This window comes from Varroa jacobsoni, unplaced genomic scaffold (assembly GCF_002532875.2).
Source record: "Varroa jacobsoni isolate VJ856 unplaced genomic scaffold, vjacob_1.0 scaffold_1356, whole genome shotgun sequence".
Classification (NCBI taxonomy): domain Eukaryota; kingdom Metazoa; phylum Arthropoda; class Arachnida; order Mesostigmata; family Varroidae; genus Varroa; species Varroa jacobsoni.
This window is the reverse complement of record NW_019214258.1, coordinates 123,384-142,646: the sequence shown is the minus strand read 5'-3', so window position 1 is coordinate 142,646 and position 19,263 is coordinate 123,384. Positions and strand designations below refer to the sequence as shown.

Sequence of the window (19,263 nt, the reverse complement as noted above, 5' to 3'; positions counted from 1 at the left end):
CGCGGGATTCACGTCAGCCCAGGCGTAGCATTAGCAAAACCAACAACAAACACAAGCCAGCGGTGTAGGTGTCGCATTGGATCGACATTCGGCGAAGTTTCCGTCAGTGCACGAAAAAGGCCGTATTCCTCATCACAACCATCTCGGCCATAAGACGCGCAACTAGGAAGTGCACGATATATAACGAGTGCACGAAAGGCAATATCTGTATATGCTGTTCGAAGTGTAATAGAGTAGTACATGTGGTCCCATAGGCAAATGGGGTATGCCCATTGCCAACATCAGAATGGTCAACAAAAAAGTGAAATGTTTAAATAGGTGTGCGCTGGAGTATAAGTCAATGGGTCTTGTGATGTTTCTGTGTCGCGTCTGTGCGCCGTCTTGCGATAAACAGGAATGCCCGAGGCCGCCTCTGTTGAAGTATCTCCATTTTTAGCTGACCTTATGTCGTGCCTAATGGAGAATGACGCCATACATGGCCAATGACTAAATCTCGTAGCAACCTGTGTTTGGTTGAACGATTCGAAATTAGCATAACTACTAGTTGAGAGGCTTATCAGTCGATTGGAAACTCTCTCATTCTGTTTCTCCATTGGTCATTGCCGACAATTTGAACGCCCGCGTCGACCAGCAGAACTCGAGCCACGCTACAGTCCTTCACGACTTACTTGACTTTCGTTGCTGGGCAGTCAATCTCACCTCCACGCGGACCTTATTAGGACATACAAAAAGTTGGGTTATCGATCTATTTTCGACAAACGTGATCAGATACTACAAATAGAAGTTTTCTAGGTAAAAATAATTGTTTGCCGGAATAGACAAGCATTTGTGCTTACGTACTGACGGCGATAGATTTACCTGTCCGGGAGTACCCACGAAGTTCTCTTTATACCTGACGTAGCGTATACCGGTTGAAATACTTCAGCTTGTGCGTTCCTCCAGGTCTATAGGCTTTTGTTCGACAGTATATGTAGCCTTGCCCGAAAATCTCAAAATGGCTTTCAGGCTTATGATCGAGACACAGTCTGAGTTCTATCCTTTATGTTCCGTTTTTGAGACGGTGTATCTTGAAACATATGCGTCACAAAGGTAACAATACCTTAAGCGGCTGGTAATACGTTTGGCTGCAGAGGAAGATTAGTAACTACACAAATGACTAATACATTATTGCAGCTCGGCCTGATTAGTAACTTGGTCTTCGTAAATTTTTTCTCGGAAATATTTCAGTCAAGGGATCAGGTACCATGCGCATAGCCCTTTTTGCTGCGTCGTGTGAAGGGGGGATCTCAATACAGCACGATATCCTTTGATGAGAGTTATAATGCGGGAACTAACGCAGAGTAACAATAAAGCCGCCGGTCCATATAGGTTTTGCAACAAGCATCTCAGATGCGTCGTCGTGCTGGACAGCATTATTTAATAAATGTCTATATACTGATAAGTCACCGTTTAGTGGACAGATGCTACCCTAATAGTAACCTCTAAAAGAAAGGGCGATCCAATTTCATTCATCATTATCATGGCGGGGAAGAGCGAAGGAGAACGTTTGGTATAAACTACTGGCTAAGAGATTTTACAGCTACTTCCGGAGAGAAGTTTCCACAATGGGGTATACGGTGTTCTATACGATGTTCGTCGACCCCAAGGCACCCTTCAATTGATCGCGCAGGAACAAGGTTATATTCACGCTGGCCGAAGTGGTGCTTAATCTTCCCGCTGTGATTCTACAAAAGGACAGAATAATCGTCGACGACGCAGTGGCCGAATTTCCGCCTTTTGTACAGACATATGATCAGGGTAAAACAGGCAACCTAAGTCCACTTTCTCTCACTATATTGCTGAAGACCTCTCTGACAAAATAAATTAGCCGAAAAAATAAGCCGAGGCCGTGTTGTAGGCAGACGGCTTATATGCGGGGCGAGAAAGTTCCAAGTGTAGCAAACTCTAACCCGGATCCATACGGCAATCACAGATTTAAGACTAACCATAAACTTGACCAAGATGCAGGCGCTAAATTTCAGAGGAGGCAAGACAGCGGACACTGACATCCCGGTTCGGTATTCGTACTTGGCGTTGTTCTTGTCAGAGAACTGCATTAGGTTCATCGCGCTTGTCACCGAAGTACGCAAGAAAGCAGGTTGGCCGCATCGGCAATTAAGTCACCTCATCGCTTGCCTTTCGCAACTGTTCTGAGTTTGTTCGACCTCGAGTTGCAATGTATGAACAGAGAGATTTCACAGTAAACGACCTCGAATAATTAAATCACTTCAAAGTTTTCTTCCTCAAAAAAGCACTAGGGTTATACCTAAGATCGTCTTGTGTATCCTGTAACCGACTCGTTACTGCTATTCGCGAACCTACATTGCCGCTTCGAGCACCAAAAGACTGAAAACAAGGAGCATAAGATTGTGGAGATTGATAGGGGTCTCTTTGCTTCAAGTTAGATGAGGAACGACAAACGAGCAGAGAAGGACAAAACAAGGTAAGTAAACAGGTCATCAGTCTTCTAGCCGTGTATAAATTCCGTCGTAAGGTCTGCATAATTGCCAGGTCTCCATGAGCCTGACGATACATGTAGGTGCTTCAAATGCGAAGAAAATTATTATCGACATCATGTCGCTTGCCGCCACCCAATGCCATTTTTAGGATATTTAACAAATGTTTCAACTTGGTTTTGTAAACTCAACAAGGTTCGTGTAACCTATGTGCTATGGATGGTTTTATATACTCTTTCTGATATTAGGATATTGCGTCGCTGTCCTTTTAGGTTTTGACCCCTATTAGCAAATGTAAATAAATAAAGTTCGCGTAATCACCAGGTAGTCTGAACAATAAAATTACGATACTATTGTTTGTTATACACATCTAGAATATCACTTATGTCTCTCTCTCTCTCATTGTATTTGTCAAGGGGTAGTCCAGACTGGTTGGCAAAAATAGTTCCCGCTTACTTAAACAATCAAGTGCAAATCTAAATTTTTAAGAAACACCTATTCCTAAAGAAAGACGCATTTCTGACAAGAATAGTATGATTCGTAATTTATTTCTTTATTATCATTATTATTATTATTATGGTTCTTTATTTGTTGGCAACGTTTTCATATTTATATATACAGTACAAATACAAAGTTGTTACACTCAGAATCGGCTATAAATTAAACACATAGTATTGTCTCGTAGTTGTTATCTTCACTACTATTATTACTTGTTAGTGTTATTATTTTTTTAATATTTTTTATAAATAATAATTGTGTGGCATCCAAGAAAATGTGTTATCTACCACAACTGGCAAAGGATTACCCTAGTATTAATTAGGTTTTATCACTTATTCACTAACTTCAGTATTACTATTATGTTTATTGTTATTACTCGTTCTGACCATAATCTTCTTCTGATGGAAAAGGTACTAACATTAGCACCGAGCGTCGCAGCTTTAAACGTACACGGTGCTCTGCCTTGTCTTCGATTTGAGAAGATCTTTCGCCCTGGACCAGAGTCACAAAGTTTGAATAATTAGTAGTAACGGTACGTGTGCATTACTGTCACTTTTTCGCATCAGGACATCATCGTTGACAGGTAAGACTAATCATAAAAAGCTAATCAAAGCGGCTCAAATTATAAGTACGTATTCTACTATATATCAAATGCCATACACATGTACCGTTGTTAAAGACGACAGACCGATTTAACTGCTGGATTTGGTTGTACTATGCCACACGTGACTGTCGGTAACAGGCGTTATTTCGAAATTCGGAATAGTGGACATCTTTTTAAGCGGTTCGAATAAAATGATTAAGACCATATACTCCCTGAGCTGAACGCTTGTAATTCATGTACGATCGGATTATTTCGCATTCAGACTACTATTTAGCATTGACGGTTGCTAGTAATGACGTATTCCAAGAATTTAACTTCTGCAAGTGTTCTTTTAGCATCTTCCTCTAAATATCTATTTTATATTTTTTACTGCTAACGCTTGATAACTGTCTCAGTCGTTTTGAAGCCGAAATGTGACCAATGCTATTGTATAATTCGGAGTTCCTGCTTGAGCCATAGCTTTCGTTGACTCCGCGTCGACGGTGACGCAAGAGTATCATTTTGTCTTTGCTTTCTCTAGATGTTGAGTTTTCTTTTTTTTTCCCCCTTATCTATCCGTGTCGATGACTTAATTGTTTTCTTGTGCTTTTTTCGAATTGGTCCTTGAGATGTTCATACTGCTACACGTACTCGCCATCTTAGCCGACATGTGACATCGCTGCAATCCCTGTTAGGCTATTTGTTTGTGCTGCTAAGAGTGTTACTGATGCTGCTGAACTTCTGATAAGCGTGTCCGATCAGTTGTCGAAAACCTCAAACAAAAACGCTCCCATAGAGGTAACCAATGTATTCGACATTGACTTAAATTTCATTCGAACTGGTTGATTCATTCCTGCCACAGAACATACTGAAAGTAATTGAACTAGAAAACGTTTCGTGCCCATCCTGGTGCCGCATTATTACTATTCGGACTAAGCGGACAAGTGTCGACCTATTAGGCTATATACAAAGACCGCAACGCTTTTCTAATACCTTCCGTCCTGTCTTGTATCTATGTGATACAATGCGACAACGATGACTACGAAGACGATACGTTTTGCGGATAATACTTACATAAACAGAGCGGTTCCGTTTCATCTTATACAAGCAGTCTTGGTACCAAGAGAAGTTCTTAAGCTACTAGTGACGACCGGCCGTCTGCCCGCCTGCAAAGTGTGTCGTCTACAATCTCATTCAACCAGTCGCTGCGACCTTTTTTTGTTCTATGGAACAGGTTACATCTGCAGAAAAATTTCATGCATGCAGTGAACGTACGTCATGGCCACTAAGGCCTGTATCATACCACGACCATCGTTAAGTGGACCTTCTCCACAGACTTTTTTTTCTCTTCGACACCATACGTACCGGCGTTGGCCCGACACTTAAACAATTGTCCGAACGTAATACTTCTTGTTATTTTTTCTAAATCGGCTCTGGTCTTGTATATGGATTTGTGTGTATGAACGACTCCATCTGATCTTAAATCGTTTAACTTGTGGAGGTCTTAGGTGGCTCGAGATTTTAGCTAGGATTTGAGTTATCATTAGCAAGCTTTAAAACTATACGTACAGGCATACGTCTACGTATTTTGAATTTATATACTGGCAGCATCTGTTCCGTGAGCCATATTCACAAATGATGATGACAATAATTACAGTACTCTCAACCATATGATTTCAATAGAATTTCTGTAAGCACAGCGTCTTATCCATGATCAAAATGGATTGGTTGACAGTCGACAGCAACAAAGTATTGCTATTTAAAAAGTTTCTATTTTACCTTTATTTTGTTAAATTCTGTTAACAAAGCCTTTGTTGTATCATTACGTTGTTCGTTGTTAAATGTGCAGTTTGCATTGATGCATTTCCGTGTTGCTGACGCGCACAACAATCACTCCAATTTACTAAGATGGCGTCCAATAAATAAATTCATTACCATTGCTAATCTCAGATAATCTTGAATGTGTACTATACGATTTGTCGTCTTATCTATATATCACATAGTCGGCGTCACGCTGAACGAGAATGACTTCGCCATTATCGAGGTTTGCCGGATTTCTATGGATCCGGAAACGGAACATTCGGTAGTAACTTGCGCAAACATGCTAACGCAGGCTTACCTTTATGCGCTATTCAGTCTTCTATCACTAGGGGTCTCATTTTTCGTATTTTCAATGGTACTGAAGTTCTAAGCGCAAATGTGTTTGACCAATCTTCGTTCCTTCACCGTGATCTGCAAGTCGCTTCTTGGCTCGCCACATGAACTCCTATTGAGCCTTATGCATCCTATAGGAAACAAAGGATTAGATTACTAACGTGTGGTCCAATGTCTGGTAACGATGGTGATTATTACCTGATTAGACCGAACGTCAGGACGCTGCTACACCTGCGGATACACAGGCAGCGTCCTGAATCATTCGGCGGAGGAAGTACGCCCTGGCGACGGATCCTCCTGGCAGTCACGCGAGCGCCGTAACCGCCTGATCTGGCGAATGTAATGAGGTGCGTGCGCAAAGATGCTTGTGCCCAGTTTGTGGTGAGTTGTGTAGATGACCATGATCTGAGTTGGCAAAGAGTTGCCTGCGTTCTCGGTGATCTTGCAGACTCCTCCTATTCAGTGGAATGGTATCGCTGCGTAACGATGTCATCGTTCGTTTCCGATCGGTATCGATGGCGGCGGTTGGCAGATACTTTGACCAGCATCCGGTCAGCCACATGCGTCGTAGGCCGCTACGAACCTCAGGCATACGGACCGTATAAATGATCGGGTCGCAGAGGCACTTGACAAAGATAAGGGAATTGGTCGCAATGCCAAATCCCGTTCGTGTCCGGACATCCAGTGAGTTAAGTGGACACGGACATTCGTCGCAGGTGAGTGCGTAAAACACGATGGCGGGCATATAACCAATCAGGTACGTACCGAGAATGAGCAATGTCGTGATTACCGCCTTGACATTACGTTTTATATGCAGCTGGTTTCCACCCACCTGATTTTTCTGCCCCATAAGAAAGCTGTTGTGATTGCGTTTAACGGTTATGAATATGTGGATATATAGAATAGTCATTATGACGAGTGGCGCAAAGAACAACGATGAAACAGTGACCCGATACGGTAGATGGGTCATAAATTCGTAGTTGCAATGTAAATGCCGAAAGTCATTTTCGGGGTGATTGAGTATGATGAGTGCGTATGTGACGAACGGTATCACCCACAGAGCAACAATGACTAACGTCAGTCGGCGGCGGGTAATTGTCGATGCATAATGAAGCGGCCGAAGGATGCCGACATAATGATTTATAGCTAATGCCAGAAGATGAAGCGCTGACGAGGTTAAACCTGTCATGCGAAACACTTCGAGAAGAAGTGCCCAACAGATATTTGGGGACCACTCGTAGACGACAGGCAAAAAACTGTTGACGGCCATTGATCCGGTGCACGTAATAACGGCATAGGCGTTTGCCGCTACCAAACTCAAAGAGAAGAACACTGTTGGTGTAATTTTCCTAATATATCGCGCAGAGAAGAGCACCAGCAGGTTGATAAACACCGAAGCCAGCATTCCTAAAGAAGAAATCACTACAAGCCATTGATAAAGTATCATTCGCACCTCAGCGAAGTTTGGATCTTCGATATCACCGTTACCTCGAACCAGCGTACAGTTGTTCAGTTGCAGATGTTCGAAGGCAACGGATGAAGATGAGTTGAGATCACAAGGCTCACTCGAGTTCAGGTCGCCGTCATCAATACCCTTGACGGAGTACGCTTTGAACACCGACGGCAATGTGCTGTCAGCCTGGACGAGGATGATTGCCGGAAGGCGATCGGCAAAATGCTCGGGTAACATCGTTAATAGCAGCAGTAGTGGGGTGGGGCCAGCGGAAAGTGTTGTAGAAAGGGTCGAATAAGGTACGTCAGGCATCCCGCAGTCGACGTCTAAACGGGACACAAAGGCCACCACCACATGATATCGAAAGAGTCGTTTGAACTGAAAGCATCCACAAACAGAGAAATGACAAGGCACGCAGTTCGTGTTAGATGACTGTTTCTAGCACATGTACTTCAAGTTCACCTGCACTCAAAAAACAAAAACAAACAAATTGTTTATCTTTTTCATAAAAACATTTTTAGTGAAAGATATTGGATGGCAAAAATTCATGGAAATATTTTTAAAAAGCCATCACGGATATCAACGTAACAGAAACTATCAATAGAGCATTTAGCTTGACTCGTTTTAATTTTAGATGGACCAATGCACTTCGTCACGCGCCTGTTTTGTTGTTAACCTATTAATTTGATTCACTGATATTACATCCAGACTCACGATAATCAATCTCATCGTACCCGTTAGCGTTCTGCTACCAGTGGTCCCAGCCAACTTCGTCGTTATTTTTTTACTTTTAGTACATTTCCGTTATGTGAGTTTTTTAGTGCTGCTTAATTGAATTTTTCTTTAGAAACACACATCCCATTTTTGAATAGCGTGTGTAAATCAAGTCAGCTTTTTACCTTGCAGTACTAGTTTGTCTATATAATATATAGACAGGATGTTAAAAATGATTATCTAATTAGTATCGAAGTAATTTACTGAGCTATATGAAATATCTATATATATATATATATATATATATCAAAATAGCATCCACGTTTGAGAAGGCTTTCAAAGAAGATTAATTTTGCAATATTTGTAATAATTTTCGCTACATTCTTAAACGTTCAACTGGGTAGCAGAATCACAGGAGGAGGAGGACTAATTTTTCACCCCCCTACCTATGTACCCTTGCGGATGCGCTTTCTGTTTATTAATCTGTGGCCTGAACCCACAAGCTAGGATCTATAGTATATACATAGCGCCTGTTTTTCGTCTTCGTCGTTTACCGGACAGCAGGCCCTCTTGCAGATCAGTTTCTAATGTATTTATATCAGAAGTAACTAGATGTAATAAATAGCTCGAACAATTAGTACAGCAATATACGATGCTATCTAATTAATCAGACCTATTTTTACTTGAGTTCATAATCTAGCACACGAATAAGGCAAGCGATTTGCCCAATCGATATCGTCGGTGCGCGATGATACCGCTGTAGCCACTGCTAGTGGTCGGGCTAAAATTGCTATTGTTGCCGATAGCTGAAATAGATAAATCATTGACCCAGACAGACTGGGTGCGGTGTAAACGGCGTAATATATGGACTGTGACACCTTCGTTATGTTGGTGGCCTGTTAAGGCGGCCAAGGACAACGATTCGTCTCTATACGACAGCGTTCGAGCCTCGGACTGTCTTCATTTCGTTAAATCGGACTCAGCAACGAAGCTAAATTTTTCATATGAGAGTCTCACACACGGCTAGTTCATATAAGCCGGCCTCTGGATATCTTTGTTGCGTAGGGCCAGTGGCCGCCCAGTGAAGCCATGTTGACATTACAGGTGACACCGGTGTATGCGGGAGGTCCTAGTGCTGTCCTGGCGTAGATATTCGTAAGCAGTATGCTATTCTCAACTCATAGGTCTATGCAATTGATTAATAGAACAGTGGCTAGTCATTTTGACTGTCGCATTGGTAAGATTCGCAGTTCTGCCTAGACTGCTAGCTATGACATACTACTTACCTTATTCTACCTTATTATTATTATGTACTCATATCCATTGGGCTAGACGGACAATCTTTATATCGATACTGAACAACTATGCTTCAGGAAATAATAATAATAATTTCTATATATTTATATATAAAGCTAGCACGCTAGCAATAACGAGAGCCTGTTACCTCGAGACGAAGGTACAGCTTATGATCGCTTAATGAATCTGCACTAGGATTATTTTTGTGCAGTACAGATTTTATACATCATTTTTGTTATCTACTTTTTGTTAGGAGTATCCAGCCAACATCGGACTGCAGAGTATTGTGACCTTTTCGTGGCGTAAAGAGATCTGTTTCTATTTCAATCAAATATTGCTACTGCTTAGCATATATTTTTTGTTCGAATTTTACAACGTTAAATAACGCAACTTAACGGGAAGGACGCCTTAGTCCTTAGTTGCTCACAACGAATACAATTCTAATTAGATTCGATCGTACGGCTGATCCCTGAATATTGCAGATCCTTCTCAGGAAATGTCTACCAAAAAAGTGTGTGAACATCCAGCTTACTCGGTAGGTGACCTTATTAGTGATAGAATGTTTTATAAATGTTACGTACTGAATATGAAGTAGCATTTTTTCACGAAAATAGTTTTCGAAAATAAACTATTCGTCAGGCAGTGTCGATTATGGCTATGGGTTGAGAACGTAACGCACCCTACTAAAGCCGTAACGATTGGGGGGTGGATAATGGGGTTTGTCGTTACGAGTTCGATTTCGGTGTCGAAATCCTCATGTGTTAGCCCTCATTTGGCATGAGCTTGTAAAACATATATAAAACATTATTTCGACGAATGAATACAGGCGCATTGAAATACCTACGGCAATATATAGAGGCCACTCTAGAACCTGTGATGGTTCGAAGGTCTGTACCTGCTTTTGAAACAAACATTGGTCAGCAATAGCTCTGGATACCCTCTCCGTCATTTCGGAGACCGCTGTTCTTAAAAGGTTTTACTATGGGTAAGCAATTATGACCCGTACGAATTGACATAGCGGTATTCATTTCTCAGCAGTTGTAATCTGTCATTATTATATTCCAAAAAAAAACTGAGACTGTTTATGCTTCTGTTCACATTTTTCTAAGGGCGCATCAGTGACGAGTAACCATCGGTACATAATCATACAATCATCACAGGTAGATGCAATACATAGAAATCGACATTGGCTCCAATCAAGTTCCCCAGCAGATACGCATTTTAACAAATGATTACGTTCCTCATTTCACTGAGTTTTGGCCATACGGACGCATTCGTAGCGTCTGTACGATTTGGAATAGTGAAAACCGAAATGACTGCATACATAGGTTAAACGATTTGTCCTATTTGTCTATAACTTGTTTACGAAAAGCACTGAGATAATTAACGTACGCAATCTGAAGCGGGATACCTTACCTAAATATTTCGAGTTTTACATTCGATACGCGTTGCGTCAGACGGCTAGCTACCAGAACAGAACGAAGTGTAGTCCACGCTGGGATTCGAACCATAGATCACCGCACCTCAAGTCTAGCAGACACACATGGCCATCATGGAAACATTGACTCGACATGCCTAATGTGACCAAACAGGGTATGAAATCATCCCGAAAAATTATATCACTGTCTATGCATAATCGTGTTATAGTAACATGATGTTGTTAAATGCTGACTATAGACGAGTGTGTTGATATTTGCGTACAATGGCAAGCTGGTCCAAAAGATCCATTTTGTTTCAAACAACGTAAGTTTTCGATGTATATTAGGCCTCCGTGTAGCGCGTAGTATACTAGAATAACTTCTGAAGAAGCAAGCGTCTGATCTCGAAACGCGATTAACAATGCGTCTTGGACATGAGGAGTACTACGTGAACATTTGTTTTTCTAGGCAAAAACCATTTTTTCTTCCCCACAGTTCAGATACCCGTCGGAGGCTGCCGACGTCTCACATAACGACAGGAACAACATTGCGTTTTCCCCTTTGACGTTCGGCTAAAGTGTTCACCGCAGACGATAGGTGAGAATGTTCGAGCGGGGTGTGGAAATACAGCAAAAGACCAATTGGAAACTGGGTTTTTCCTATGGTCGTTTTCGAGTCGACAACCGCTGCCATCAAATACCACTGAGCTTTCACTTTAAAGTATCGAGACAGAAACAATTTTTTAATCGTTTTTCTTCGATGTGCGACTGTACAGTTCAGATTATGATGTAATATACGATATCTTACATCAATCGCCCTCTGAGAATACGTCAACAGTATAAGGAAGGAAAGCAGTTCCGTTGTTATGTTAGAAGTTATTTTCACTTACTCTGTTTATGGGAACCGTGTTCTTCCAATCAGAGGAGTAACCAACCAGCAGTTTTACTTTATGATGATTTTGCCTGTTGCAGAATAATATATAGATTATGTTAGAATAGTAAATACAGAGCGAAGTGAATCCAGCCTTATTCCGAGCCATAGAGGTTGTTGACGAAAAGCAACATATGCTTTTGTTGTTCACGTGTTGTTTGTTGTATTGAAAAAATGCCATGCTGGGCGCACTCAACTTAACGAATCGAACTTTAAAAACATTCTGCGCCGTCATTGAATAGAAGTTATTGCTGGTAGAATTATTTTACGCTGTTACGTTTTCACAGTATGTGGAACAAGTGTCGTGGACCGCTTGTAAAAAAAGCAAAATTAATTGCATCGAAGTCTCATAGGTCTTGTCCGGGCAAGTATCTACACTAGATATTCTGGCAAATAGATATTCTGGTAGTGATGTTGCCTGTGAAACAAGGAAATCTCATAGGATGTAAAACTCCGTATAATATGTGTATATATAGAGAATGAGCGGGACCAAGTACCGTGTTCATTCTGTTCAACTATTTCCTTGTTCCTTCAACTAGTTCGACCTGTATGTTAACCATTTTGGAAAGTCTGCGATTAGCGCGTACCTGATGAGGAGGATCATTAGAATTATCTATCGAACTACGTTTAGCTAGAATGATTCGAGGAAAATTGGACACCTCTAATTACCTTCTCTTGTCCGTGTGTAGCAATGGTTGGTCTCGGAATGGACGATATGATAATATGTTAATCGTCATTGCACAGTCAAGCAAGCCAGCAACTAGAAGATGCCCAAATGTAGCTGTCAGCAATTAGAATTGTCAATTGTCTACCGTCACATCGATCTAAATGCTTTGAATGGGAAGAACTGAATGCAAACGTACATAAAATGACCACGCAAGTTTGCCCAGAACCCACATATTCACCTCCTATACCTGATTTAAGAAACACTTCTATTTTGAGAGGTTATTGATATACGTATGTTCTCCTAATAGGTTTCATTTATTTATTTATCTATTTTTTTCTTTTAACACAGAAAGCGTTTTCGGTCACAACTCTCGCAGGAACGCCGGGGTGAAACTGCAGACGTTTCGAAATAGTGCTGAGATGTGGACAGTCTTGTTCTACTTTGTCTGTTAGCCGACAGATGCCAATCTAGAAAGGGCAGAAGTTCGCGGCCTAACTTTGCGGCTTACCGCACTGACGTAAAATAGAATACTGCTCCCTCCTCCAGGCGGGGGGCGCCCGTCATCATACAAGCTTAATATCCTTCCGCACCCATTAGCGAACTAATGCCTTTTTCGAACTTGGCTTACATTGTTTAATTGGAAACGTCTACCGATGATGCTAAGGCATCCGTCAGGAAGTTTCCGAATACCTGCCCCGCCTAGTCCTACCGCCTCCGTTCTAGACGAATAAATACCACACTCAACAGAAAGCTATGACTTAATATAGTATATAATTATTCTAACTACTTCTACTAACCTATGAGACGGCTTTGTGACATTACTGGGTTAATTTTAACCTGGTATTCATCATACGCGAACATTTCCGTTGAACGTCTTTGCGTGCAAGTGCTTCGGGCAATTAGGAAGGAAATAATCGAAAATTTCTCAGGCACTGGTTGAGAAGCTGTGGCTCTATAAGCCGTATTCTATTAATTTTTTGGGGCATTGTTCATTAATAGATCATGTTATTGGCTTGCATGACACCGATTTGAAGTCTTTCCTTCCATTTCGGACAACAAAACATTCACTACGAGACATCATTAGCAACAAAAAGACATAAACAACTAACATACTAACCCACTTTTGATGCGTTTTTGCTGCATTTACTTGTTAATTAACAACTAGTAAGGTGATAGTAGAGCGGTAGAATAGCGGTTCAGTTGAGCTGTTGTCCTTAAAAGCGATTTGCGCCCGTATTTGCTAGAAGGCATCACCAACTTCGACAGCACGTCTCGTGATGGATCTACCGAAGGCTTTTGTGCTACCTTATGAGCAAAATAGAAAGTGCTGCGATAACCTACGCCAATTAAACGACTGCAGACCCCCGGAGTATACTGCAGAGTAGCTAGTGCTGGAGGGGCAGAAATTATATAAAAGGGGCGTCTAGCAGATGGTGTCAATGGCAGAGTAATGGCGTATTGCGACAGCCTTAGGTAATTTATGAGGTAGGCCTTGATGGCTTATATGCACTATGTAAATTAGCCACCATAGGTTAAAATCTACAATAGAGAAAAATTCGAAAGTAGCTCCAACCTATTACGCGTAAATTGGGTGCATATAAACGCCAAGCATGCCACTTAAGTTTTTTAAAATCTTCCTTTTCCTAGAGGTTGTGCGTGACGATACTATTTTATCCTCACGTGGTGGGCCTACGTACGTTCGCTGTCTGTGTGATTCTTTCCGAGTATCTATTGGATGACAGTAAAAACGCGGATTGAATACCTACGTCCTCTGATTAACACCTAGGTCATGCGCGCTACTGTGACTGACCTGTTGGTTTCAGGCGCGAAGGTCAGAAACAGAGCGAGCGAAATGGTAGCATAACGGCTGCCTAATTCCACGACAGAGAGCCATAGCGAAACAGGCCGGCCTTAGGCTTACCTCGTTTGTGAGTGACCTGCAAGGTCAACTCGATTTTTCTGGTATTATTCCGCTTGACCGCGCAGCATTGCACTCTTGTAAATTGCGAAGGCTCACCTTCAATGAAAAAATCTGTTTTCGTACGGAAGTGGTTCCTGACCAAAATTTTAGGTAGGAACTTCTTGATATCTTAGTTTGTGAAAGTTTCTATGTTAATCTGAGAATTCTAGAAAAATATTTGTTGAATGACGAATCATTTTTAGTTTCACATCTTAATACCTTTGTGTGCCGATGCCTTAGATATATATATGTACGAGTCTCGTGTCGATGTATGTTTGTGGGCCAGAAAACGGCTAGCGGGATCTATATTTTTCCAATACACGCTTCTATGCTGATAGCTTGCTGAATTATGAACGTAGGACTATAGAAGCCCAGATTGAACGAGTCGTGTCGAAGCCCTTCAGATATACGTTGCCAGGCCAAGTCATTTTGCCGTTTCACTTTATTTTTCAATTATACACATAATAATCATCTCGTTCGTAGCAATTCAAATTAAACTAAGGATTAGTTTTATCAGAGATCTACTTTATAGGTATTGTCTTGTCTACGGTTTTGTTTAAAGTCAAGAGGCCGAATTTCTCCTGCCAGTCCCTGTTACGAAAGCCGCTCACTCGAACATTCCAAAAATGATCTATATGGATAGTTACTATCGTTTAAACCTAAAAAATAATTTATATAACACCTGAATTCTATGTAATGAGCGAACCGACTAAGGGAAAAAGACGTTTTAAAAATTGCTATGCAAAATACGAACAGATTCCTGTATGCAAATCAAATCCAGACTACATTGCACCCCAAATCACAAAAAAACATTTGCAGGTTCAGTAAGCAATAATTTCCCCTCACTCAAATATGCAAAAAAAAACAGACAATCCTATCACCATAGGAAAGGCTCAAAATTCGTTTTCAATAAATTTAAATAAGAAAGACACAAAATAGAACATCTAATAGTAGTTTAATTATTGCGCGCGGCGGATCAGGAGGTCATTTATAATTCAGTAGATTTAATCTAGGGTTTCACTGCTGCAATAGCTTGCCTCCTGTGGTGTCTGTATGAGTTTTTATGATCTGTAAGGTTTTCTTTTGAAGAGACATTCTCATCGATTGTTTCTTCTTCGCCGCCAGATAAACACGGCAGCTACCCAATCGCGTATATAGAGTATCTAGCGAGAATTCGAAAAAAAAAAAAGCAAAGGTTAATAAGCACCCTAGTTTCCTGGTTTGGCAAAATATAATAAGCTGTGGAAACGTCTCTCTTATGTTGCAATGCACACCTAATTCAACCGATGTGCTTTTGTTCTTATTGCCCGTTTGTTTATTTTCCTTGCAACCTTTACAACCTAAGGCATAATTTCCGTCAATCATTTATGAAATGTTGCCTTTGCTAACGAAATGGTTACGAAGGGCTTCGAGCACACTCGCCCAACTTCAAAAATGACAGTAAGTTGATTAGCAATTAGATTTAAAGTCGCTACGACAACAAGCCGCCAGATTGTACCATCGTTCTTTTTCGATACTCTGAAGAGAATGGAAGGCTCTACGAACCTGAAGTATTGCAAGTGCAAGCATGAACATACGCCATCTGCCACATTTATCACACGTCCCGATTTCCTGAAAAAAAATCTAAACATCCTGAATGTATCTCTATTAGACAGGGTAACGCCTCAGTTCTTGGCACCGGACCTAAGCGGGCACGCAGTAACTTTTAACAGCCTCGCATACTTTGATATTTATCCAATATAATCCGAAGAACGCTTAGCTTTTTTGAAATTGGAGCAAACACTATAGAAGTTATTGTTACTACAGTGTCCAGCACCTCATTTGTAAAAACTCTTACTTAATAGAAATCGGTCCGGAACATTATACCTAATTAAACTAGTTAACCAAGCAGCGAGTGTCGACACCTAGTCAGTTAAACGTACCAGGTAAACGATGCATACATCGTCTCTTATAATATGCGCTTGAGCGTTCAGTATATAATGTGAGATCTTCTTCTCATTCCGAATAAGTCTTCATTTCAAATTATTACCCGCCTACTTCGAGCATGAAGTTGGCAAGCGACTGATGCGCACAGAAGTTCCCAAGTCTCAATATAGCATTAGCGCCTTTACCAGTGGTAGACTAGTGCGTCTGCATGTTCTGGCACGCGTATATAATCACAGATCTCGTTCGGTATTATCGTTCTACGCCAGATTTATCACGCATCGCCCTGTAATGGGTGGCATTTTCATAAGGCACAAGGGTGCATTACATGAAAACGAAACATCCTCCGGTAAAGACACAATTTGATCGATATGATATTCCGTTTACGTGATATTATTATCATGACCGTACGTGTATATAATATGGCTGGTTTCTTAAGATGAGGCTGGCCACGAAGTTCGAAACGTTTGGAAAGATAACTAAATCAATGATTTGTCAATTACGACCGTCGAGCTACTTGGTTATCGTCGACGATCGACGCTGGACCATCGATTATAACTACGCTACGTTAAAGGCATAACTATTCAGGGCAATTATTTCATCCTGCACGTTTAGATGACAGGATGCAACCATCTATTTGAGATTACTTGGTGCGGAAACTACGCATTATTTAAAACGTAGCTGATCCAGGGCAATGCCGTATAGATGTTTTGAACATGGCGAATGGATAGCATATTTAAAAGTTTATCGGCCAGCGCTTTTAAAAAAATCCTCCGAATAACCCGTTCTTGGACAAAGCAGGGATTCGGGGATTACCGAACAGGACCTTATAATTATATGTAATGATTTCAATCGACAAAGGTACCTATTTGAAATAGCTTTGCGCTTCTCGCTGCAAATGCCAGTTACTTTCGACTGCAAAAAGTCATACCTATTCATGTTATGACTGCAACACTGAGTTTAGAAACATGTGAGAGTCGCTCGAACGCCTATTTGTCTTCTCTTTTTTTTATTTTTACTTTGCTAAGTAGGCCTTACATCCCATAGCATGAGCAAACATTTATTAGTCGGTGACCCTCTTGAACTCAGTAAAAATCGTTATCGTTTGTCCTAGTGGCCCTATAGTTTTGACCCAAGTCACCGACAACAAGGAAACAAATCACGCGTCATGAAATTTAAACCTTCCATCCTTCTTTCGTGTTAGTAGAACACGTCTGCCGCGTGTTAAGTCGTTCATATGCCTTAGTCTCACCACAACGTTAGTGGAACGTTCGCTGCCAGAAAGCCTAACAGAACGACCTTAAAAGGCGATGCCAACTGCGAGTCATTATTTTGCGATAAAATGTTTCAGTTTAATGATTGCATCGAGTGCTTTGCATGGAACCAGTCACCCGGCAAAGAGTAAGTCTCCGAGGTCTGGTTGCCATGGAGCCTGATGTTGGTGCCGGGATTACACTCATCAAGCCGAAACCGCCCATTGAACCTGATGACAAAGACCCTTCCTTCTATTTGTCGAAAAGCTTTGAACGCCTCTCTGAAGGACTAACGTATTGCGCCTTTACTACCAGACATACGTAGATAGTGGACCCGCATTCTATCTGCCACCTACAGTGGCCAGCGAGGAATGGAGACGTATAAATGGAAGCAGTAGATTTAGATTCACTGCGTACGTGCACGACGCAAAGTTTCTGAGAAGCTCTGAAACACAGCTGTACATTTTCATATATAAACTTTGTAATCCTAACTGTTGTCAATATCATTCCGATTATCAGAGTGCGATCTGAACCTATAAATCAACTAGCAAATTCGATGTCTAGCTTTTCGTGAGCCTGTTTTTAGCACTGTATATATAATTATCATACATAACTGTAAGGGATGCAGCTTACGTGATACAAGTAGCTTTGACAGATCCGTTTCAGATAATTCGACTTAGATGCTTCAACGGCATGGAACAGCCTTGGTGCTCACGTAAGCAGTGTGCTGATTTAAACCCACTTTATTTCAAGTACATACCCATCAAGCGATTGATTAGTTCGTCTCGATTAGGGACAAGCGGCCCTTCAAGTATTGCTTAATATAACTTGATATCTAGCTCGGTGCTTCAATGTGTTAAATATTTCAGCGAGATCTAAGAATGCTACAGAGATTCGATACTGGCCGAGTGCTGGCTCACGGACCATCGATGCTTCTTAGCCCATCTTGCCATTCATTGTAAAGACGTTAACAGGATGAAGTATTTTACAATAATTCCGTTTCATATAGCACAGTATTGGGTACTTCCCGTTTGCTTTCTTCGTTTTACTTGTTTACTTATATATTTTAGACGCTTCTACTTACGGATGTCCATTATGATTTCATTGTACAATAAAGCAACCCTTATAAACATTTATAAATGAAAAAAAGTGCACTTTAATAACATTGACTCTATTTCGTTTCTATGGGAAAGTAGCATGAAATACCTAGGTCGTGTACAACAAGGCCTTTAGAACTGGGAGGACTGCTCTGCTAATTTGAATATGGCATTTTGGAGGATGTAGTCTGGCCCGGTCGGTCTACTGAGGTCGATGAAGGTCATTGGTTGAAGGCATTGTTGAAAAAAGACGACCTGCAGACAAATGGTGAAATACACTACAAATTAAACTGTAGCCATATAACAATATTTGGATCGATGGAATTTATTAAAAAATATTCGTTTGAATGCCTTACGAACACCACAGACACACACGGTTTCTGATTGCCCTTCAACATGTAGCCAGACACCAAACATCATGCAGCCGCATTAACAAATTTCTACACCTAATTGTCACCGGTGACGAAACCGAGATCCCCACGTCAATATAAAAGAGGATAACTGAGGAAGGTAAGCGGGACTGACAAGGACCTAAACACTGGGACATCGCTCAGACAGATAATCGTCTCTTCCAATTGCTGACAAATAAAATCAGGTTTTAAAAAAAAAGGACAAAAAAAAAAGTTTGACGGTGCGGAGGATCCCTAGTTCCTCAACAGCAGAACTGTACATTTATGGCGAGAAAGAATCAATAAATCGATTGTCAAATAGGAGAAGGCCATGGAAGGCACGGTCAAAAATACGATAGATTAATTAAAGTCGCCAGAATTTGTATGAAATTTCAGGTTTCGTGCTAGGTTTGAAAAAAAAAAGCCGAAATAA

General features: G+C 41.1%; 1 protein-coding gene across 4 annotated transcripts in view; it reads right to left on the bottom strand.

The window, feature by feature from the left end:
• Nucleotides 1–3,056: 3,056 nt before the first annotated feature.
• The window catches only part of LOC111269116 (octopamine receptor beta-2R), a 31,170-nt gene continuing 14,963 nt past the window's right edge, over nt 3,057–19,263 (bottom strand). For 2 of the 4 annotated variants that reach the window (XR_002685593.2, XR_015314476.1), the window contains exons 2-3: nt 15,714–15,779; nt 15,062–15,331 (exon numbers count right to left, since the gene is read on the bottom strand). Coding sequence is in view for 1 of the 4 variants with exons in the window: in XM_022848491.2 (XP_022704226.1) it covers nt 6,035–7,495 (1,461 nt within the window). In the remaining 3 variants the exon portion in view is untranslated. Of the gene's footprint in view, nt 7,562–15,061; nt 15,332–15,713; nt 15,792–19,263 lie in introns of those variants that run through there. The other 2 variants (XR_015314475.1, XM_022848491.2) reach the window with 2 other exon arrangements.